Source organism: Haliaeetus leucocephalus, unplaced genomic scaffold (assembly GCF_000737465.1).
Source record: "Haliaeetus leucocephalus isolate CR32 unplaced genomic scaffold, Haliaeetus_leucocephalus-4.0 Scaffold517, whole genome shotgun sequence".
NCBI lineage: Eukaryota > Metazoa > Chordata > Aves > Accipitriformes > Accipitridae > Haliaeetus > Haliaeetus leucocephalus.
The window spans coordinates 1367604-1391411 of record NW_010972953.1 but is presented as its reverse complement, the minus strand read 5'-3'; the positions used below and the strand labels follow the sequence as shown (position 1 = coordinate 1391411).

The following is a 23808-nucleotide window of genomic DNA, read 5'->3' as shown; positions in this document are numbered from 1 at the left end:
CCCGCCCCGGAGGTGGCAGCCCGGCAGCGCTTCTCCGGTTCCCCGTCGCAGGAGGGAGACTGCGCGCAAAATAAATCAGGAAAAGTGCGGGCACCCCCTCCCGCCCCGGCCCCCGGCACACCGGCGGGGTGGGAGCAGAGGGCACTGGGCCCCTTCCCCACCAGCCCAGGGGGTGGGCATGGGGCCCACGGGCACGGCACACACCCCCCCGGACCCGCTCTGCCCTCGCCTGGTGCAGGGATGCCCGGTGCCCTGGGGATGCTGATGGCAGCAATAGCAGCCACGGGGGTGGGAAAAGAGCCCCCTTCGTCTGCGAAGCACCCAGAACTGGGTGCTGCCTGCCTCCAACGCTGCCCTCAGATGGGGCAGATTGGGGTTCAACCCTCTTTCCCCTTCTTGCTCCCATGCTTCCCCAAACCCACCGCCCGTTCCCTTCGTAGGCCAGTGCAGCAGGAGTTGCTCCCCGCCTTTGCTATGGCGGGGGGGACTTCATCACCCCAAAAATCCTGCTGCCCTGAGTGGGAAAGCAGGGAAATGGGGTGCTGGCGCAGCCAGGTCCTGCCGCCTCGTGGTTCGGCACAGTTTCAAATCATGCACCGGGACGGAGGTGCCCCAATCCCGGGGGAGTGGGGTGCCCACAGCCTGCACCTCCAGCCTTTCCCAGCCACCGTGTGCTGCCCGTTCCCGAGGCAGAGGAGTCATGGCGTCCCGCTGGCAGCCGCGTGCCAGGCACAGCCGGGACACCACCGGCACTGCCGCAGCTGCTGGGGTGCACGGGCCCGGGGGGGGTGCAGGGCCCCGGTGTGCCCCGGGAGACAGATTAGGGTTGCTCAGGCAACGGGCATGGAGAAAGCCCGTCTGGATCGAGGCCACCGGGGCGCACAAGGGTGTTTGTTTTCTGTATTAAGCGCCTGAGCAAGGGGGGGGCATCAGACGGCTAATCCCCCCTCAATGCTTTCCCTCGGTGAGCGGCCGCCGCGGGGCCAGACCCTGCTCCCAGGAATGCTGATGTGCTCTGCCCCGTGCAGGCGGATGGGGCTGGGGCAGGGGCGGGGGTCCCCTCCGTGCCCCGAGCGGGCAGGGCTGGGGGTCCACCCGGAGCTGGTCCCTACCGCAGGCCACGGCGAGCAGCTTAGAGCAGCCCCGAGGCTGCTCCTGGCCATGGCTGAGCCCAGCTGAACCGTGCCACACCGTCACCTGCTGCTTGGGGACAGCAGCCCCAGCGGGATGACTGCTGGCAGAAAATGCTCTGCCACCGTCTTGGCCCTGCGGCTGCCGTGCCCTGGCAGTGCTGGCTTTCCTGCCCTCGCCCTAATCCCACCTACAGCCCCTGGTGCCAGGGAGCCCAGGTGCAAGGCAGAGCACGGAGGGGCCTCCACCGGCACGGTGGCTCCTGCAGAAACGGACCGGCCTTGTTTAACCGGAGCTCTCACTGGCAAAGCATTTCCTCCGCACGCAGACTCATTAGCCAGCACAGACATTCCTCTGTCCCACAGAGTGAACCATCGGCTGCAGCCTCGCTCCGTGCCGGCCTCTCCCACCTGTCATTGCCCCCGCGCCGGCTCGCTCCTCTGCGGCCCCCACGCCTGCCCCTTCACCGGGACGCAGCCCAGGATGCAGCCATGCCACCCTGGCCGTGCCGCCCTGGCTACCCTGCTGCAGAGGGCCACGCACCGGCTCCTTCCCTCTGCCCGGCTGTGCTGGAGCACCAGGGGCAATCGCTTTGTGCTCGGCGGTGTCCCCACGGTGCCATCCTGAATGGTGCACGTGGGCCACCAGGGGTGAGCGTGCCTGTGAGGGTGCACGTGGCTGCGGCTGCCGGCGGCACCGCTGCCCTGGACATGGCTCGTCCCCAGACACGGCTCGTCCTGGGACACAGGCGCAGCAGGCACGGGGCCGGGTGCCGACTGTGCCGAGCCGCTGCTGAAGGCTGTCCTTCCCAGCGGGAGAGGGAAGCCGGGCTTAGCGCGGGATTTAGCGGCTCTGCTGCCTCTAACCTCTGGCAGCTCCGAGCCTGCCTGCCGTGCCAGGGCTCCACGGTGGCCCCGGCCTCCCAGGGGAGCGATAGACGCTGCCTGGAAGACCGGCATCGAGCTCGCCCTGCCAGCGGCCATAAGCGAGCCGGCAAGGGCCCTGGCACCTCAGCAGCACCAAGGCCTGGGTGCGTGGGCACTGCTGCACCCAGGGGCTGCTCGTGGGGTCCCGGGTTCGCTGCCCCCCAAAAGCCCCATCCCAGCTGTCCTGCTGCTCTGCACAGGAGGAACGAAAGAGAGGGAGGAGAAATAATTCAATCTAGGGCTGAAAAATGCCTTAACTTAATTTCGGTGGGTCACGGACGTAATCGAATCAGCCCCGTGCATTGGAATATCGTTTCCATGTTTCCACAAGATGGATAATTGTTCTCTGAAAACCAGCCCTTGGTGCTCAGCAGGAAAATCTGCCGTGGGGGTGGGAAGGGGCCTGGGGCTGGGCTGGCGGCCGGGGGTTAGCAGTGCTTCTGCTGAGCAGAGCCCCGTCGTGCCGGTGGCCGTGCGCCGTGGTGTCCCCACGGCAGGGGAGGCTGAGCCCTGCCAGCCGCGTGTGCCGGGATGCACTGCCGTGCTCGCTTGGATAGCTGGCAGGGCTGTGCCGCGGGCAGAGCCGAGGGGCCGGGGTCCATCACCCTGGCTTTGCAGGCGGTGACAAGCAGGTGAGAGGTGCCTGGGGCGGGAGGAGGCCGAGCAGCGAGCGCCGGTGCCGGTGCCGGTGCCGGCACAGCGCGGGGCGAGCCGCGGCTCCGTGTGGAGCGCGGTGCCAGATCCCAGCCTTCGGGAACATTCAGTGATGGATTAAATGCAATCTGACTACCACTGTGGGAGGTTGGAGAGAATTACTTCATACAAATGCACTTCGGAAAGTATTTAGAGTCAAATTTTCAAAAGCCCCTGAACGATTTAAGAGCCAAAATCCCATTTTCCAAAGTCACTTAAATGAGCAAGAAAAGATCAGTAAAGAAAACACACCGGCCAGCCGGGGCCTGGGGGGAGCGGCTGCGGCAGCCGCAGGCGCAGCACCCCGGAGCGGCTGCTCTCCCGGCACATCGCGAGGTGCCGGTTCAAGCGGCGGCAGCAATCGGCCACCACAGCCTTCGCCCTGGGAGACACAAGGATGCATCGGCCTCCGAAAGCATCCCCTGCATCTCTGCCCGGGCTGGGGATGGGTCCCAGTGGGTCAGCTTGCAGGGGATGGTCCCACCGGGCTCAGGGACAGCGCCTGGCTCTGCACCCACAGCAGCCATGGGGACACCACGGCCACCGCTGCCACCGCCGGCTCCAAGCGCGGACCCCGCTGGGGCAGGAAGGGTCCCCGGCTGTAACGGGAGAAGGCAGGGCTGGAGCTGGGAACCGCATGACTCCTTCCCTTACCCCACGACCGCTGCAGCCTCCTAAAAGCATCTCTAGTTCCCCGTTCAGCATCCTAATGAACCGCAAGGGCAGCTGGGACCCTTGGAGGCAGCAACCATGGAGACTCGACCCCCCCAAAGAGTAAATCCCAAAGCAATTAGCTTTGCAAGCTTCGGCCGGGCTGGTGGAGGTTCCACATTCCTCAGTGGCTATAAAGCTCTTTACTGGGATTGTTTTTCTGCGTAAGCCCTGCCCGGGGTACACATGGCCATGGCTCCGGCTCCCAGCGCCTTTGGTACATGTCATAAAAAAAACACTCTCGGCACGTTGACTTTGCTAGAGCTAAAAAGAAGCGGGTTTATACACTTCCCCCGATAGAAAGCATAAAGGATCTGAGACAGAATTCTTGCTCCAGGATCCTTTACAATTCCTGGAGGACATTTTTGGAAAGGGAAGGGTTGTATTTACTTTGGCAGCTGACTCCACTCCTATATACATATGCATGGAAAAACTGCACTCACCTAACATTTCCACGGCTCCCTTTTCTGCAGAGAGCCAGCCCAGGTGGGAGCTGGCGGCCCCGAGACCTCTGTTTGGAAATGGCACGTTGAATTGAAAGCCGCAGAGGAGCTGAAGGTTAAACCTCTCCCCACGGCAGCCCCAGAGGCTGCTGGCCCTTCCTGGGCGAGTGCTTGCCCAGAGCCAGCGGGCAGATGTGGCTGAGCGTCGAACAGAGCAGTGGGGGAAATGCTGCTGCGTTTAGGGGGGGAGGAGGAGGATGAGGAGGAAGAGGAGGGCTGCTGGGCACTGTTGGCGAGCAGGAGCAGGATTTGGAGCAAAAGCAGGAGCACAAGCAAGTGATGTCCGGCCCCATGCTGCCTGCCGTGAGGGTTTCGGGGAGAGGAGGGACGTGGCCCCAGTGCCAGCAGCAGGGTGTCCCTGGGGGCTTGGCCGTGCCCCGACCCACGCAGGCAGTCGGCGCAGGGCAGTGCCTTGCTTGCTGAGGCATCAGGATGGGACCGAGGGGTGAAGTGACCCACGTCGTCATTAAACACAGCAAATGCAAAACAGATGCACAAATGCTGCTGCAGGGTCTTGCTTGAAATAGCTCAGCACAGGCCCAGGGACACAGCGTTCACGTGAACAGTGGCAGCATCTGTTCTGGACTCGGTGCTCTCATCCCCTGCCCACCACGACGGCAGCTGGTGGTGACAGGGAAACCTGCCCGTGGCCCCTGCAGCGGCGCGCACATCCCTGCCAGCAGTGCTGGGGCGGTGAACCGGAAAGATTCCCGGTGAATAACCCCCCAGGCTGTATTTTTCCTGAACACATAATTCTCAGCTGCCTTCTGGGGGAGACGTTGCAGCACTGCACTCCTCGCCCATGGCCGTGGTCCCCCAAGGGCAGCCGGGAGCTGCGGGGAGAGCAGCCCTGCCAGTGGATGCCCTCGCACATCGGGCTCCGTGTCCTGTCGGGGCAGGTGGGGAAGCAGCAAAATGCGGCTCCCCAGGGAACGGCAGCATTTGCAAGTGTGAAATCAGCTGGAAAACGTGCTCCTCTCCCAGCTTCCCCAGCTTCACCTAACCCAAACCAGCTCCCCGAGGCAGCAGCTTGGCGGTAGCACTGGAGAGGACACAGCAGTCCCAGAGCTCGCCGCGGCTCAAGGCAACAGGGCTGGTGCAACCAGAGCCAGGCACCGTCCCCGCGATGCCCCGTGCCCAATGTGCCCCACGTGCCCCCCACTGCCCTCCTCTCCGGGCACCTCTCCCTGTCCGGCACCTCCAGCCTTTCCATGGCTGCTGTGATTAATTCGCTGACAGTGGGGTAGGAATAAATCCACTTGTTGGCACGTTGTAAATTCATCACGTGCTGGGGGCGCACATTCCAGCCCACCATAAACACCCCTGGCTACAAGCTAGTAAATCTGCCTCCAGAGCCGGCGGGTGAACAGAGTCCCTGGGTCCCAGGGGCTGCTTCATCCTAGGGCTGGCATGACCCCCCAGCACCCAGCTGCCCCTGGAGGGGGGTGGCTCAGGAGGCAAGCCGTCGGGAGCAGGCTCACCTGGCTGCTGTCACCCTCCCGGTTTGCATCCCTCCTCCCCGTGCCATTCCTGCACCACTGACTGGGGTGGGTGCTGCCGTCTGCACACTGCTCCGATGGGTGCTGGGAACCCATCCCATGGGACAAGGGCAGGGTCCTGCAGCGCTTTGGGGAGCTGCCCCGGGGGTCCGGTGACCCACCTGGAACATGCAGCAGCAAAAGAGGAGGTTTGCTGCTCCCGGTGCTCTGCTGTGCTGCTGAAACGTTTATGCAGTAAACCAGTTGTAAAAGAGAAAAAAAAAATAATGTTTTATTATCCACCAAACAGCTGCTGCTTCGTTTTATGGGGGTCATTCGCCGAGGAGGTCCGGCTGGCGGGGCAGAGGCACAAAGCCCAGGTCCTGGCAGGCTCCAGGCTCCTTGCACCCCCCAGCTTGGCTCCCCCCCAGCCCCCATCCACCCCACAGCACCAGGCTGGGCGCCCAGGGACGGGCAGCCACGGTGGGGCACGGCCCGGGGAAGTGCACTTGTTGCTTTATGATTTTTATCAGCCGTGCTATTGTTGGGGCTGTCAGCAGGTCGCTTTGGGGAGGTGGCGTGGGGGCCCTGCTCAATGGGCACCGGCGCGGGGCTGTGTCCTGCGGCACCCGGAGAGCCGGCTGCGAGGCCAGACGGTGCGTGAGCAGCTCCGGATGGCAGGGCAGGGGAGCGGGGGCCCGGGCTGGTTCCCATCACGTTCCCGGGGAAAGGAAGCCGGGGCACAGCACAGCCTCCCGTTCCCAGAGGAAGCTGAGTGCTCGGGGAGGCGGCATTGCCGGTGCCCAGAGACACCGGGCAGGGTTGCAGGATGCGGATGCCAGCCCAGTGTGACGGAGACCAGGGGCTGCTGCAGCCCCCAGCACTGCACAGAGCCTGCCCCCCCCCGAGAGTCGGCTGGGGGTCCCTGGGCATCACCAGGGGATGGGGTCCCCGTGGGGGGTGAGCATCGACAGGGACAGGCAACCACGGGGATGTGTCAGCCCTTGCCCCAGGTGCTCCCCTTCTTCCTTCTCCATCCCTTGTGCCCCCTTTGCCTGTTCCTGTGGGAACTGTGTGCTCCCCGTGGGCACAGCTTGGGCAGCCCCGGGGCCACGGCTTGTGCCAGCGCCGGGGAGGGGGCGCGGGAGGCCGTTACTGCCTGCCCCGGCGCCGCACCGCGGCCGGCCCGAGAGCTCCCAGCAGCTCCAGCCCTCTATGAAATAATTTGTTATTTTAGTTGTAAAACAGTAAGTGGCCCCTTTCCAGGCGGCGCAAGGGAAAAGCCAAACAAGCCCCACTCCCGTTAATGACTGAACCATTCAGTCAGCACAGGCAGGCACTGGCAGAGGAGTGGGAGCCCGCCTCCCCCTTGCCCCCTCCACCACCCCAGCCATGAGGACCGAGCTAATGATTAATTACTGGGGCTGCCACCTCTCTGAGCACCTTTTGTGCGGGGCGAATGTGATGGGGCCATGCGTATGTGTGGAAGGCAGTGCCAATGGGTCCAGGTGCTGGGGCTGGCACCTTCGCTGTGCCTGGTGTGCCGAAGGGTCCCGCGTGGCTCTGAACACGCCGGCACGGCACTGCTCCGACCGAGCCGGCTGCTCCGGCTGCCCAGAACATGTCTGGCTTGCCGGGTGTGAAAGCAGCCAGACCTACAGCCCCGTGCCATGATGCTGCAGTGCCTCGGTGCCAAGGCGCAGGACAGGCTGCTGCTGGGAGGTCAGACTGGGAATGCACACCACCACTGGATCAGACTGGGAATGCAATCCCAGGGGTGAGCACTGGGCACCCCACTGGGGAGGAAGAGGGGAAGGTTTAACCTTTTCCATGCCCAGGGATAAAATCTCCCTCACCTATGTCCAGTTCATGACGACTGGTATCGGTGTGAGATGAGCAGCGGGGCCATATGCTGGGTGAGGTGGGAAGGCTCCTGCAGTGCAGCGCTGCCTGATCAGGGCAGGGTGCAGGCAGGGCTAGCCCCAGTCAGGCTAGGACAGGCACACCAGGGGCTGACGGCCCCCCCAGGTGGGGGCTGACTCCACATGCCCTATATAAGGGGCCAAAAGCCCAGCCCAGAACTGGCTGTGTGGCTGGGGCTGGATTGCTGCCTCTGGGTAAGGAGGGGGTGTTGCTGCTGGGGTTTCTCCTTGGGCTGGTGGGAGCTTCTTTGCCTCTTTCTACGCAGGGCTTTCAAGATGCTGCCTTCTAGCCCAGCTCAGTGCTGGTGGCCTGGGCAGCAGCAGCAGCTCCTGGCCATTCCCAGGCAGGCAGGGCTGAGCCTGGGCTGGGAAGCCGCAGCGGCTGGCTTTGCCGACGGCCAGGGAGCCAGCCCGCTGGCAAACCCTCAGGGGCCCGTCTCCCCGCAGGGGTACGAGGCGGCAACTTGTGCATCAGCGGGAGCGATGCACATGGCTGCCTGCCCTGCTGCAGCCCCGCTTGGCTCTGCTCGTCTGGTGATGGGTGCGGAGGTGGCCGGAGCGCAGTCTGCCAGTGCCGGGGTGGGGAGCAGCGTGCTGGCTGGGGAGGTACAGCCGCCCAGGGAGCAGCTGGGATGGAGCTGGGAAGAGTTCAGGTGGGGACCACAGCTGGGCAGCAGGCTGCTGAGAAGGACTAACCAGGGTGCTGGGTCTAGGGGTCCAACTGGTCCCTCCAAAGCATGGCTCAGGGCAGGAGCCAAGGACCCTCCCTTGCAGGGCGCTGTGCCCAAGCGGGGATAAAGCCCAGTGCTGCCTGCCCCTGGATACGCTGGTCCTGGCCATGCAGCACCCACCACCCAGTTCACAAACCTGGGTGCCCTGCGGTGACCTTCCCAAGTGCCAGCCTTGAGTGGGGCAGCTTGACAGCTGGCATAGCTCAACTTTTATCCCAGCCCAAAATCAACATGGAAACTTTTCTGCAGATGCTTTGGGCTGGATGGGGGAACTGTGGGGTGGAGAAAGGTCTTTTCCTTGATCTGCTCTTACAATAATAAAGCTGAGAGCCTGCTGGCTTGTTTGGGCATTGGCTGCCCCAAGCAGCACACTGGTGCTGGCTGGGGCTCAGCTATGTGCGGCTGCCCGTGCCCACTGCTGGGTGCGGGATGTGCCTGCCTGAGCCTTGCTCAATTAATGTGAGTTGTTAATGACTTTCTGCTGATATGGATGTAATGTCCTTTGGAAACCGGCACCCTGACATGTGTCCTTTCCTCCTCCCAGTGCAAATACAGGGACATGGCTGTTGCAGCCCTTGGCCAGGGGGCTGGATGTACCCCACAGACACAGGTGGGTGCTGGTGATGGCTCCTGGGCATGTTTGCTTTGTCTTCCCTTTGCTGGGAGGGGGGGACTGGAGCAGCTGGAAACTTTGGGCCAGGGTGAATTGGGACCACCCAGGACACAGGGAGGGGTGAATAAGTGGCTCATGGGGCTGGGGCCAGGCACAGCCCAGGCAGGATCCAGCCATGCCGTGGGGCACCTGAATCCCAGATGTCCAAACCTCATCAGTCTCCAGTGCAGATGGAGGTGGCGTGTGGCTGGTAAATGAGCATCGCTTCGCCTCTGTGCCAGGATAACCTCCTCCCGGCTGGGCAGGGCTGCATGGGTGCCGGGACATGTTTCCCCCAGCTGAGCTTCAAAGGGGATGAGAAGCCCCAGGAGGGGAGGTGCGGCTGGCCAGGAGCCGGGGCATTGCTGGGGGCAGGCGTGGGTGTTGATTGTTTCTTGGCGACTTCCCTGGCCCCAGGGCTGGGGAGACCTGAAATGCCCTCTCCTGTTGCTGTGAGTGGGAGCTCCAGGGATGCAGCTGGGTCTCAGCAGGGCCATGCTCGGGGATCTTGACTCACCCCCCAGCAGAACGGTGCCAGCTCCTTGTGCCAGGTACAGACAAAGGGCCAAACAGAGCATTTCCTCAGGATCGTTCCCCAGCATTCCATGGGGTCTCACAGCAATGCTGGGGCAGCCCGGCCATCACTCTTTGGAGTCTGGCAGCGCTGTGCTGAATGCTCCCAGGCTGTGCAGGCAACACCCCTCCCTGCTGTCAGGTTTTAGACTCGAGTCCTCAAAAATGCAAAAAATGCAATGGGAATCAAGGTTGGCCTGAAGATTTTTGATCTTTTCGCAATTGCTGCAGTATTGCTGTAAGTACATCCAGATGGCTGCAGACCACACAGAGGCAGCGCGCCCCGCCGCCACCGGCACGGCCACCTTCAGGCCACCCCGTCCCACCTCGCCTGTGATGCTCGGAGAACTTGGGGGCCTTTGGGACATACGAAGGGGCAGCACTCGAGGATGCGGCAGGTTGAACTGTGCGTCATTAGGGTTAACCCTAATGGGTGGCTGCAGGGTGACCTGTCCTCCATGGCTGGTGGCTTGTCAGGTGGCTCTGAGGGATGCTGCGGCAGAGCCATCGCCCTGGCTTGTACCTGGGGCAAGGATGTGACCTCCAGCAAAGCTTTGCTAAAGTTAAGAGAGAGCTGACCATCTTGTAGCCAAAACTATAGATCAGCTGCTGAGAAGTGATGAGAAACCATGTCTCAAACCCACTGGCTCCGTCCCCTCTGCTCCCAGCGCAATCCCTGCCGTGGGCTGCGATGGGCTCCTCGGTGTGGCAAGTTGCTGCCTGGCTTGATGAGCTAATTTGCTATTTATTTGGCCTGAGCATCACTATTGCTGAAACTTCAAAAGGGAGGGAAAATGGCTGGTGTAATTTATTACAGGTTAGCTGCTGTGTCCGCAGAAAGCTGCGACAGGGCAGACCTGGGCTTGTTTCGGTGCTTTTACTGTGGCTTGGAGCTGAGGAGGGAGGATGGATGGAGGTGATGGCTGCCCCCCAGCAACCTGTGCCCAGGAGGCTGGTGGATGCCCCGACCTTGGGGTGCTCCTGAGGGATGCCTGGTCCCCACACGTGGTGCTTTGCCTCCTGCCCAGGGCAGCTCAGCGTGGCATGGCAGAGCTGCGCTTGGTGCAAGCGTTCTGGCCCCATTGCGGGCACTGCTGCCAGTACTGCCTTCCCTGCTCCCCGAGACCTGATGGGCAAGTGATGCTAAATTAGCCGGGAGGCTTGTTTATACCCACCACTCGCTTTACTCGTGCTCAGAGCCATAGTGGGAGCAGGGCTGGCGGGAAGGTGCCTGGATCTGGCTGGGCGTGCTGGAGTGGGCAGAGGGGCAAGGGCAGGGCTGGGGGTCCCTCCTGCCTGTGTGGGTGCTTCCAGAGCACCCAGGTGCTGCCAGTTCTGATTCCTGGTCTCATTCCTCACAGGAGTGGGAACGTGTTTACCCAAAGCTTGCTCCTCAGGGTACAAACACATGGTGGCTTTTGTTGAAAAGCAAGAGCATTTCTAGAGAGATCAGAATTTCCTTTTCCTAAAGCCAGTTCCCATTAAGGAAAATGTTTTGACCAAAACCTGATGCCCTGTTCTCTTCTCTGTGGTTTAGCCAAGAGCAGAAGATAAAACGCTGGTGGTGTGAGGTGGGCACCTTGCCCTGCTCTGGTCCTCCCCTGCGGCAGCTGTGCTGACCGGGGTCCCCTGGTGCAGGGGGGTGAGGGGCTGCCCCTACCCACCACCCAGCATCACCCCAAAGCCAGCCTGGCTGCCAGCACAGGGCTCACATGGTACCTAGCAAGGATGCTGCCGGCGCCCGGTGCGTTCCTTCTGCTCCTCTCCCATCACCCAGAGGAAGGTCCCGGTCCCATCCCTGCTCCCCTCCTCACCTCTAGTCTTGGCTGAGCACCCGTGGGCCGGTGGCCGTGCTCTCCCTCCCCTCTGCTGCCCACCAAACCGAGGAAGTTGCAACCGCAGAGTTCTTGAAAGCATTTTTTGGGTAGAGACCACCGGTACTGAGAGATTAAAATTGCTGTTGTTTCTTCCATTACTCAGCTTTCCTGAATTATGGGGTGTAATACTCAGGGAGTGGGAATAATTAGGGGAGAACAATGGCAGGCTTGAAGGCTTAAATACGCCTGTGTGGTACTCCCAGCCAGTCCAGCCTGCTGTCACATTTCTCTAGGCCTCCATTTTCCACAGCCTGTGCCAAGCCGTTTCCACTACGGGTACCCGCTCCTCAGCTTCCTCATTCCTTGGGCTCTGCTCCCCAGCTCGGCTGTCCTGGTTAACACTCTGCTCCCCAGCTCCTGGCCAGCCAGCACCCATGGTGTGGGTCCCTGTGCCCTGCCTGGCCGGGATGCTGGAGCCTGGGGGATGCTGGAGCCTGGGGTAAGGGGATGCTGGAGCCTGGGGTAAGGGGATGCGGGAGCCCAGGGCAGCCCCCATCACCTCTTCGCTGCCTCCAGGCTCCTCTGCACCAGGCAGGCAGAGGTCCTGCCGCGTTGTTTCGGTGCTTCGTGCTTGAGGAAGCCGCTGGGTTATACCCCTCCGGCTCCTCGGTGGAATCTTGCTCAAGTGCCTTCCCAGCAATGGCTCGCTGCTGTGGTACCTGGGGGAGCAATAACAGCTGAGGAGCTTGGGCAAGAGGCCACGGTGCCAGCACTGGCCCCAGGGCAAGATGCCGGCTCTAGCTGGGGCATGTGATGGCTGTGGGGAGCTCTGTGCCCAGCAGTGGGATGGAGACATGGAGCCGGCGCCATGCCCAGCAACTTCTCTCTGAGCTCTTGGATGTCAGTGTTAGCACTAATTAAAAGAAAATCAATATTTTTTTTTTTTTCTGGAAAGAGACATTGTTCTGGTGAGCGCTTTCCCTGCATGAGCTCCCATGTCTCGGCTGCCCATGTGTGATGGGCAGGCAGAAGCCAACGGGATCCCAGGGCTGAGATGAAAGTTTGGGGCTTTGCTTCATTCAAGGAGGGGATTGGCTTTAAATTTTCAAATCATTTTGCTCCTCTGTCTATGAACTTAACTGCTTGGAAACCTTGACCACAGCCTGTTCCCTGCCAGCCAGGCATCCAGTTTGGTCCTGCTCGTGGCGAGCTGCTTGCCACGGTGGGGATGGGATGGGGTTGGGGATGGGCTGTGTCCTGGGGGTTCCCATGTGGCCCCCGGTTGGTGCTGTCTGTGCTGCTGCAATGCCGGTGGTGGCAGGGCTGGTGCCAAGTGCTTTAAAAACAACCACCGAAACCCAGCAGTGCCGGGCTGAGGGAAGGTCACCTGCAGGCAGTGGGACTTGGGGTGAGAAGCTGAGCATGCATCAATGTGATTTGCTGATCCCATGCCACCAGCTGAGCAAACTTTAGCATCCCAAAGCTTGGAGCCAGGGCTGCTCGGGTGCCAGGGGCTTCAGCAAATCTTGTAAGGGGAGATGGTGGCTGTGCCGGGCAGTACCCGTGCTGGAGGGTTGGGGAGGTGGGAAAGAAGTGGGTCCCCAGGGCTGGGGGCAGCCCATCCTTAGGAGCAGCCAAGGGGACACCCCAAGTGCGTTCCCTGAGATCTGTGCCACTGCATGTGCCTGCCCCCAGCTGCTGCCCAGATGTGCAGGACTGGGAGGTGGCTCCCAGGGCTGGCTGGCACCCTGACACATGCTGGCAGAGCCCAGGCTCACAACTCCTCTGCCACGGCCGAGGAGTTCAGATGGTTCATCCATCTGGTTGCTGGATGAACAGACAGACTAATGACGATAGGGAAAGGAGGAACCGTCAACTGAGCCACCTTCCCTGGGCACTGCTGCAGGACAGGATGCTGCAGGTTTGAACTGCTGGAGGAAAGATTTAAACTAGAAAGCAGCAGCTCTCTGGGGCAGCTGAGCAGGGGCTGGGCTGCCTAGGGCGAGGAGGACAGTTCCATCACTGGGTTCCTAAGCCCGGGTCAGGCCAAGCACAGCAGGGATGGGCTGAGAGCAGCTCCTGCCCTGGGATGGGTTAGATGCCCTTCAAAAACCTGGCTTGCTGCAGCTCAGGGAAACACAGACCATTTCAGCAGCTCCATTCCTTAGAAGCCACAATTAAAACTATTTTAAAAGAAAACAAACATTTCTCATCAAAATGCCTGTCTGTTCCTGGCCCGCAGCTGAAGGTCTTGTCGTGGGCCAAGGCTGCTCAATACCAGCAGCTTCCCGAGCTGCCTCCGGGCAAATCCACTTGAGCTGGACTGTCAGAGTTCTGGCTGCATTTGGTAATCGACCCTTGGAAATTTTGTACCTTTTGCAGAAAAATAGAAAGGCTGGACTGGTGCTCTCCTGCTCTCTGCAGGGTCTTTGTTTCTGGGATGGCAACGAGCTTATGGCTTCAGCATTTGTTGTGCAAAACAGCTGCATGGGCCGTACCCCATCCTGCGGGCACGCCTGCACCTTTTTCGGATGGAGCCCAGCCCCGCAGGGCACTGTGCGCCCGTGCCGCATCCTGCGCTGCCAGGCAGCGGAGGACGGCTTCCAGAGGGGAATGGTGCTGCTGCCAGCAGGACAATAGCGGCTGTGGTTTTAATTATTGGGGTTTAGTTGTGTGGAGCGGAACAAGAAACGGCGAGCAGCGAAACCGCAGGGAGAAAGGCAGAAAGGACAGTCTTTGGCCGGCTGCCTGATGGGAGGCGTGGTGGGGGTGGCTGGACCGTCCCATGGCCGGGAGAGCACCGGAGTCTTCGCCGGGTCACGGCGTGAGGGCAGGAATGGTGGCACGGGTTGGCTGATGTCAATCTGTTCTCCTGCGACTGTCGTGCTGTCGCCCGGGGCTGTCCCTTCCCATCACAGCTTGGCACAAGCTGCTGCTGACTAAACGGCCACGTATGGAGACAAAGCACTGTGTGGTGACTTGGGAGCATGGACCCGGCTGGGAGAAGGGGGACAGCAAGACAAATCACATTCCATGCAGGGTCCCTGCCCTGGATCCCCCTCATCCCTGCACGTGTTGCTGGTGCCAGTCTATGCCTGGGAGCGGGGGCATTTCTCACTGCGTTTCCATTTGCCCAGCACTTTAACAGACGCATTCGCTGCAGTGTTGACTTTCAAAGGGCTGGATCAGCTCCGCGGCTGGGCAGAGTGTGGGAGGAGGGTGCCTGTCCCGCTTAGGAAACACAAAACAATAAAAAAGGAACAATGGAGCCTCCTTCCCTTCACCCAAAATACCAAATGCCACCAAAATGTGGCAGAGCTCCAAGCAGTGCTGCTGGGGCAGCTCTCACGTCCCCTGGCCTGAGGAGGGGAACTGCAGATACCACCTCCTCCTCTTCCTCGGCCCTGGCAAGGGATGCTGCAGGAGGGTGGGTGCCAAGGAGCATCGCCAAAGGGCTGCCCTGACCTGACGCTGCTGCCAGCGGGCATTCCCAGCTTTGGAAACCGTATTTGGGCCAGGGCAGTGGTTTTGCAGCATGGCTGTGCCTTGGGGAAGGATTTTGCAAGCTGTTCAGGCTTCCCGGCTCAGCTGAACATGCTTCACAGCCAGCCCAGGGGCCTGGGAAGGTTTATAAAAGCATCCACGTACCCAAACTCACCAGACTGTTATCAGGCAGAGAACACATTCATTTGGTACCCGTGTGGTGCCAAGCATGGGGAGGTGCTCGTCCAGGTTGGCCAGAGCTGGGAGTCCTGGGGTGGGAACGGGTCCGTGCCCAGCTGGAACCCACCCGCCCGCCCGTGCATCCTCTCACCTGGCCCGGGTGCTGCCAGCAGCCAACAGTTTTTCAATGCACGGGTGCTTGGGGACGCGAGGCTGGGGCTGAGCATCCCAGGTGTGTGGGGCTCAAGGGGACTGTTTGTGGAGCAGTGAGCGGATGGTGCCAGTGCATCCCCACCGTCACTGCCCACACCTTGGCTGCTCAGGGCCACCGGCACTGTGCCAGCCCTGTCAAGGAGCTGCCGTCCCCAGCGCACAAGCCCTCGTGGGTGAAACATCCTTCACACGGCCCCAGCGAGCACCCGGCACCCTGGCCAAGCACATCTGGCTGAAAGCTGTGGGAGCTGCCCCAGCAATGAGGACACCAGTCCGGAAGCGCTTCCCTCCTGGAGAGATTCCCCCGTCCCATCCAGGCTCCTCTCCCGGCACCATCCCTGGTCCCATCAGCGGGTGCCAGGCCGTGGGGTCTGCAAAGGGACGGTGCCCGGGGCTGCCGCCCACCCCTGGTTTAGGTGGCGGGAGTGGGGCTGGGAGCTCTGCTTCCCACCAGCGAGGGGAGAAGGGACTCCAGGCTGGCCTGAGGAAAAATTTCTTTACTGAGAGGGTTGTCAGACATTGGAATAGGCTGCCCAGGGAAGTGGTTGAGTCACCATCCCTGGAGGTATTCAAAAAGCGAGTAGTCGGGGTACTCCAGAACATGGTTTAGCGGGCATGGTTGATGGTTGGACTCGATGATCTTGAAGGTCTTTTCCAACCTAAATGATTCTATGAGGGTGCTGCCGGCACAAGGCGGTGTGGACCGTGGCTGGGCTTGCCGCCAGCTCCGCTGCCCCGTACCGTGCGGTCAGAGCAGGGCGGCAGCAAACGGCCCTTGCCGCCTGCCTGCAGCAAAGCAGGCAACAAACCCTGGGCAAGCGGGAGCCACAGCCAGGTTGTCCCCACACTGGGGAGGTGAGCTGGTTTAAACTCTCAAGCTAGACCCTGGTAAGTCACACACGGGACTTCAGCTCCCGCCTGCGCATACCCTCAGGACACCAGCCAAAGTCCCGCTTGCCCACGGGAGGAAACAGTGCTGGAGGAGGGCAAGGGATGGAAAAGCTCCTTCTGAGGGTGCTGCTGCAACTAAAGCTCCTGCAACCTGTTGCTCTGGGAGCCTGGGCCAGGGATGGAGTTGGGATGCGGTGCTGTGGCTGGGACCCGGGGTCTCGGCGATGCGGAATCAGTCTGCTGCCATCATGGGGTGGGCAGGCTGGCTGAGTGCCCAGCGTGGGCAGGCAGGGGCCAGGCACAGTGGTGGGGGGGCTCACCCCATGCACCACCATCCACTGGGGTCCTGGAGCATCGCTCTCCGGCAGCGCTCCCGCCCCATGTCCCACGTCCCCTGCCTCAACTTGTTGCTATTGTCATCTCTAATATCACGCAGAGATATGAAAGGCTGAAAGTCGCCTCTTTTCCTGCCAGGTTAAATCGTTCACCAGGAATGTCTATTATTCCCACAAGTCAACTTTCCCCTTCGCGGTATGTGTCCAGGGGTCATGCCTGGCACTACATGAAAGTGAAGGGTATTCAATAACCTAGAGCCGTGGAAAGGCTTTAGTCCAACTCCAACCATGTTCAGCGTTTTATTGATGCAGCATGCCTTTCGCCATTTGTTTCCTATAAACAGCACATGGTAGTATTTAGTAGGTTTCAAACAGAGCTTTTTGCATATTCTCCCTTGTCTACAATGAGCTACTCGGTAGTAGACAGTTTTAATTTACTTAATGCAATTTTTGCTTTTTGTTCTTCCAGAGGGTCTGGGCTGGTTTTGACCCAGTCGCCCCAGCAAATTACTGCACAACTCCGTAATTCCCAGGGGGCCAGCAGTGGGAGCTCGGGACCCACTCCCCGTGGGGGCGAGCGTGTTCCCTTGCTCGCGGAAGGAGGGAAAAGGACCCGGCGTGAGCTCACCGTTGCAAAATAACCCCCTTTTAGCTGCGACATCAGCAAGGACACAGGGCCTGCCTCCACCCTGACCTCTAGGACAGAGTCCCCGGGGGCAGCTGCTGCCCAGAGGCTGTCTCAGGAGCCGGGTGCGTGTCGGGGCTGTTTGGGGCCATTCTGGCTGGCGAGGCTTGGCTCTCGCTGCCGGCTGGGCAGGCGACACGTGACGCTTGGCAGCTCCAGCCAAAGAGAAAAAGCCGCTTTATTGCAAAAGCTGCTGTTTCCCTGTCCTCCGGGCTGGCAGCGGGCCGGGGTGCAGCCCTGGGGGTGCTCAGTGCTCGGGGCTGAGCAAGGCTGCAAGGTGCCCCCCCGGCGCAGGGGGGATGCCCACCGGCACACTGCAGGGTGTCTCCCCTATGCTGCCAGCTCCTGGAGAGCATTTACGCTGTTGATAGAAGCAAGGGAGGCACAAATTCCTGCTCCTGGAGAGCCAGCAGTTGCTGTTCTTCGCCTGCACACTCCCGCCTGCAGCACCGTGTGCCCGACGGCAGCCATGGAGCAGCCGCTGTGCTGAGCTGAGCTGGCACAGGGGGGCACAGATGCCCCCCGAGGTGATATTTTTGTGACTAAGAATGACCACAAATAGCATGCCTCAGCTCTCTCTGCAGCGGACTGCCTTGGGCTGGCGGTAGCGAGTCCCTGCTAACGTACATGCACGAGTATTCACGGGGCAGAAAATGCCAGTCCTCAAACAAGCAAACATTGACTGTCTGGTTTCCCAGCGCTGCCCATCAGCCTCCGAGTCCCACCCCCAGCCACAATCCCTCCGTGTGCTGAATATTGGGCAGGTTTCCTTCAGGCAGCAGCTTTCACATGCACTGGCAGCCAGACATTCTTGGTGCGGCGCTGCCGTCACCCTGCCAGCCCCGCTCAGCTGCTGCTCCACACCAGCACCCATGTCACCAAAAAAAAGACAAGAGGAAACCAAGGAGCTGACACCAGGATTCTTTTAATGTGATTGCTTTCAAAATGCAGCCTTAAAATGACTTATAATGGTCAATGATGGGAAACGTTGGATCTTTTTCATCTCTGCAACATGACCGTGTGACACCTCTGCCTCCAAAACCCACCAGCCACTGCTTTTCCTCAATGTCATTCTCCAACTGTTTTTACAGCGACGCTGCCCCTTCACAGGACAAACATCACATGGGGCATTCAAACCCTCTCACCAAAGGTACTCATTTGGGCAAAAAAAAGGGACAGGGTGAGTCGTCCAGTGTCCAGATGGCCCAACATTTGTCCGGAGAACCTAAATGAATGGCAGCACAAGCAGCAGCTTTTTCTCTCTCACCTTACACTCAGGCATAAACCTACAAAGGTATTTGAGCCGCCAGGTCCTGTGGAAGTGAGTAAGAGCTATCGACTTATTATTATCAAGCTTCTAATTATCTCTGTGGATCTGTGCCTTCATGCTATGTAAAGTGATCTGAGAACTGAACATCTGACTGCATTTTCTCGCTGAACAGGACGCAGAGGAGTTGATTTTCCAATACCTTGCTTTTTGAGATGTAAGACTACTTTGTGTATTTATTTTACAGAACAGCAGGTGCTACAGACTGCCGAAGCTTGCCAATTTAAGTAACACGGGAAATTCTGTTGTAGCCTAAACATCTGTGAGAATATACCCCAGCACCACCTCCATGCTCTACAGTGTTTATACACCATAACAGGAGACCAGACTCTACTTGCTGAAATGCACTTAATACCTCCCAGTCGTTAGTCTGAGTTTTGTTTTTTGTTCCATGGACTTGCCATGCGGCCCCCAGGGCGTACACACTGTAGAAGACCAATGGCATTTTAGCCACTCTTTTCGTTTCCCCATTTAAAGTATTTACTGCTGCTCCACTGGAATTTAATGGTCCTCCCCTTCCAACCGGGGAGTCATGAGACTGCTGGGGAAGAGAAACTGCTGAAAGGCCCAGGCCACACAGGCCTCCTGAATCTGCTGGTGCTGCACGATGCCACGGCTCTCTGAGAACAGGAGCCTCCCTGACCTGGTGCCAAAACTCAAATGGCTCTCCCAAATCACCCCTTTGTATCAAGCTTGCATTTTACTACTAACTTCAGAATCAAATGCAGGAAGCCAGTTTGGTCTACAGAAATACTATGTGCTTATCTCCAAATGAATTTTAAACCTCTCCTTTTAAGGATAGCATTTAACAGTAAATCAGTGGGCTCTCACAGCTTGGTCTCCAATTCTGGTAATAAAACATTCAATCAGATTTGAACAAACTGGAGCTCTTCTGGAGTTTGAGCAGTAGTTCTCGCGCAACCAAACATCACCATTAGAAACTGAGCATAGAAAGAGTCCCCAGGGGAATACGAAAAAGACATCACCTTATGAAAAAGCTTCAGAATGAACCTGTGAAATAAACAGCAACCAGACAATTGTCTTCTACGGAAGATGGAAGTAACAGTAGAAGAATATAATAACATCTTAAACAGTCAGTAAGTCAGTCTGAATGTACAGGGGCACTAGATCCCTACAGATCTGTGATGAAAGCACTATATCCCTACAGATCTGTGACGATAGCTAATGGCCAAAACCAGGTGGTCCCCGCCAGTCCCAAAGGGAGACTGGGTTGCGATTCACTCTTCACCAGCTGGAAGATTGTCTTCAATCCGCCTGATGAACTTCATTCTTATTTCCGTGACGCTGTCACCCTTCAACGTGTCCTGGACAAATTTTACATCTACGGCCATCTGAACCTAGGTGATGGAAGAAGAAAAAGAAGAGCTGTTATCTCCCTCATAACACCAGCTTCTCTAGGAACCATCTTATCATGAAGCACCAGCTTAAGGACTCTGAGGGCATGACATGCAATGCAGAGCTCTACGGGAGCACTCATTATTTTTCAAGATCACATACTCCTCGTACATTGTGGCCTACATGGTGGACAACGGGCGCCTTACCTTGGCAAATGTACCTCCTACAGCATAACCGGGACTCCCTGCAGAAACCAGAGCCTGATTAACCCTATCACTCAGGGCTACACGTCCTGCTGGTCCATCTATGTTCCTCAAAAATTTCAGCTAAGCAAGATAATCAAGCCTAAATATAGACTCCTAAATTTGAGACACAGCTGTTCTCTTGTTCCAGCCAATTCCCAACTAGGGCTCACAGCAGTTACAAAGTGAGGATTTTGAAGCTTCATAAAAATTCAAGGAGATAATAGTGCTTGTACTTGGGTCATAAGATGAAGGGTCTTGGTCAGCACCTCTGAGACTCACAGCTGCCAGACACAACAGCAGCCAAGCACTCCTGTAGCTCTGCTTTTCTCCTGGGAATGAATTTCAAGTCCAAAGCAAACACAGAAGTCAAGAACACAGACTAGACATTAAAGTGTCTGCTGATACCTTGGTTATTCATGTATCTATCTCACTGGAAGAGAGATGTTGGCTCACCATTTCCAGGGCACCTCGCAGCACTCCACACAACAAGTTGGAATAGATGAGAGATGAGTGGTTGTCAGGGAGCTCAACAAAGTCCACCAAGGGGTTATTTTCCAAGATCAGGGAGAACTCATCACCTCCAGGACTCCAGTTGGTGATGCTCGGAGTGATACCCAGGTACATTTTAAATGCAATCTGTTATGTCAAACAGAGTACGAACAAGAACATGTCCCATGAAGCAGCAGCACAGCTTTGATCTTTGCAAAATTACTAAAGGGTTTTGAAAAAAACACACCTTTCTCCCAATTCCCACCAGTCAGCAGTAGTCGGGGATCTAATTCTCTCTTTTCCGCCCAGAATCTCAGTCAAACTCTCAGAACAGTCCTCTGAGTAGCAAACACTCTATTCTCACATGCAAAACCTGACAAAGCTGTGCTTTGACAATTACCTTTGCGATAACATCTGCAGTTTCACGGAAATCGTGGCATCTTCCGACATTGGACCGGGCCAGAAAGTCTTCTATTAGCCGAACACCTATATTGTAACCCCTGTGAATGTACCAAAGAGAAACAGCTACAGAGTGGGAAGAGCACAAATTTAGAAAGACAGCCAACGTTTATAAAAGATAATGGAGGAAAAAAAATCTGAGAAATATCAGTATTAGATAAAATTCAGTCTGCCAGGCTTTCATTTTATTCATAGAGCAGCACACAAAGCTGTGCCTACTGTGAACCCGAGTTCCTACAAGGCTCTACTGCAGCAGATCCACTTACATTTTGTCAAGCTGCTTGTTGACATCCTCGTCATTCTCGTAGTCCTTGCACAGCTGGGTGACCAGAGCACCGTACGTCAGCGTGAAGAGCTCTGAGTTCTAGACAGAGGCAAAAGGGATTTAGCGCAAGCCAGAGAGAAAACTGACTGAGCACTGCTGCATCTGTGTCCAGCGCTGCTTCCGTTGGCCCGGAGAGGGGGAACAGAAACCTGCTGTCTCAAAGGAATTTGCTGCTTAACAAGGAGAGATCCCAGTTCATATTTTGGCAAGGCAACTTCAGTCTCCTTGGAAAGAGAAATCCTCTTTGACTAGGAAGGACAGAGCACTTTCTTTCTCTCCCTCTCTCCACACACACAGCACTTCCCATTAACGTGTCCTGAATCTGACCTGAAGAGGCAAGCCAGGAGGCTGCTCACGCTCTGCAGCCATTCTTAGCAACTCTCGTCAGCTGCCAATTAGCATCTGCTTTAACAAGCACATCCCCAGATAACTGGAATGACACCTCCAGGTCATTTGGTGTGCTACCGACCACCTTCTGGATGGCTAAATGTGCAGTTGCCAGGGACCTGAATTTATTTCAGCCACTGACCTAGAGGTGAAAATTGGCTCAAACTGCTGTCTGTTATCTGTGTTTCATAAACACGCTGCAAATGGGCAACACTTATTAGGCTCCGTTTCTAGTCCTTTCAACAGGGCAAAAACCACTCCTCCATTCACGGATTTATTACATTCTGCTACTAAGAAAAAACAAGACTCATCTGGTCCCTAGAAAGTTATCTAGGCACATAATTTGCTTCATACATTAAAATCAGCTCCTCACACCCAGAAGAGGAACAGCAAGGGTGATTTCAGGTCAGCTCAGCAGATCTGTGTTGCACACATCCGCTTTCTGTGCCTGGCTAGGATCAAAGTTACTCGGGTGTTCTTTGCACAGTTGCCAGATTTGCAGAAAACACCAAGGGAAGAGGCCTCCTCTCCCAGCCACCACCATCACCAATCCTTGACCTGAAGCAACTACGTCAAAGTGCATTTTCTTGGGAGCCACTAAGCCAGACCAGTGATTATCACGGTCATTAAAGGCTGCAAAACAAAGCTACAATAGGCATTAGCTTTTCACAGAACCTGAAGGAAGTGTTTTCAGGAACAAATAAACCATCATTATTTATTTCTGCTTTCAGTTTTAGCATTCAGAAACATTAGAGTCTAATCTCAGATTAAAAGCCTATCACCTACCATGAGATGCATAGATGCAGAAGGTGAAATGAATGGCAAATACCAATACTACAGAATGAAAGCAGCAGGCAGGCAGAAAGGAAGGGAAAAGAGACAACATCAGAGTTAAGTGACAACACTGATCGCACTTCATTCTGAACAAGTTTACACAAAGCCAAGACAAACAGAAGGAGGAATCACTCCCAAACTGCAACATTCAACAAATAGAAATTGGGTTTGTTAGAAGACACAGGGAATTCCACCTTGTCATTGTAATTCAGCAGGTCAACAGCAATTAGCTACCAAAAGGCTTTAAGCACGTGAAAAGAACCAGCCAGGCTCCTTGGTACTTTTGCCCAATTTTAGATCTAAAGAATTGACACAATCTTTGGGGTTTTTTTATTTACAGTTCTGCTTTTATCTTGGAAGGAGAGAGGTTGCACAAGTTCACATCACCCCAGTGAAAGACAAGGTGGAAGTCTCCTTTAGCTCAACTGGCAGAGTCAGACATTTGGCAGAGAATTTAGCAAACATGCAAAAAAGGTTATGCTATTTTTAAGGATTTCAGTAATTTTAGTAAAGACAGGGCTTGGCAGCTGGAGAGAGTAAGGGGTGAATGGATGGAGGAAACCCAGCTGTTAACAGTCCAAGATGTTGTCATTTACTGTGTAAAGCCACGAAGCCGTCACCTACTGTTATCAGCCCCAAAGCATGCAAACCCAGTGCTGGTCATAGTTATCACCTGCAGTGCTGCTGTTCGGGTAGCTTTAAACTCTTATAACAAGGCAAACTTCTGAATTCATATTTGTGAACAAACTCTTCATTTTCGGATCATCTAATGGAATTAAAGCGCCTAACAATTTTCCCACTAGTTCTGTTTTTTCATATTGCAGACTAGCGTACGGTCTCAACGCCATATAACCGTTCCGTGGCTACAAAAATGTCGGAATCCTAATGAAGCAACGCCAATTCCTTAAATAAAAATCACTGTATTTAAGGAGTTGAATCCCTAGAAGAGAACCTCTCGTGGCGCAGAGGAGGCCAGAGCGGGCAGCTGCCTGAACCAGCCCGTCAACACGGTCAAAGACGGAGAAAAGCCAGATTTTTTTTTTTTGTTTTATTACTTGCTTTCGAATACTGGCATTGCATCAAAATTGAATTAATCTGATCTGGTTTGACCCAGAATCAGACCTCAGCTCTGCGGTTTCGTTCTCCACCTCTCGTTTCTCGGTTCGGCTGGACTGCCGGTACGGAATGGGGTGAGAGAGGAGAAAAGAGAGCGAGGTGAGACAGGCCTTGGCGTTCCCGCTGTCGGGCTCCCGCCAGCACCGGTGTCCCGCTCCCGCCCGGTCTCCGATCCCGACACACGGCAGCAGCCGGCTCTCCGGCTCCTCAGCACCGGGTTCTCCCTTGCCCTGCGCTGCCGGTGACGGACGGGAGCTCCCCTCGGGCGCCGCCGCGGGTACCGGACGCTTTAGGCCGAGCCCGTTGAAGGGCTGCGGCGGGCTCCGCACCCCTGACGGGCCTCCGG

General features: G+C 57.2%; 1 protein-coding gene across 1 annotated transcript; it reads right to left on the bottom strand.

Annotated features, from left to right (window-relative positions):
- Window positions 1-17908: 17908 nt before the first annotated feature.
- TRAPPC3 (trafficking protein particle complex 3) lies at window positions 17909-23544 on the bottom strand. The gene is made up of 4 exons (XM_010575973.1): window positions 21067-23544; window positions 20742-20841; window positions 20306-20488; window positions 17909-19609 (listed from the first exon to the last, which is right to left on the bottom strand). Coding segments are annotated over exons 1-4 (405 nt in total). The 5' UTR covers window positions 21069-23544; the 3' UTR covers window positions 17909-19489.
- Between the last annotated feature and the right edge of the window lie 264 nt (window positions 23545-23808).

Coding starts and splice junctions, on each gene's coding strand:
- TRAPPC3 (XM_010575973.1), bottom strand. Junction 20,489..20,741: donor CTGCAGATGTTATCGCAAAG/GTAATTGTCAAA, acceptor TTGACATAACAG/ATTGCATTTAAAATGTACCT. Junction 19,610..20,305: donor TGCGAGGTGCCCTGGAAATG/GTGAGCCAACAT, acceptor TCCATCACCTAG/GTTCAGATGGCCGTAGATGT.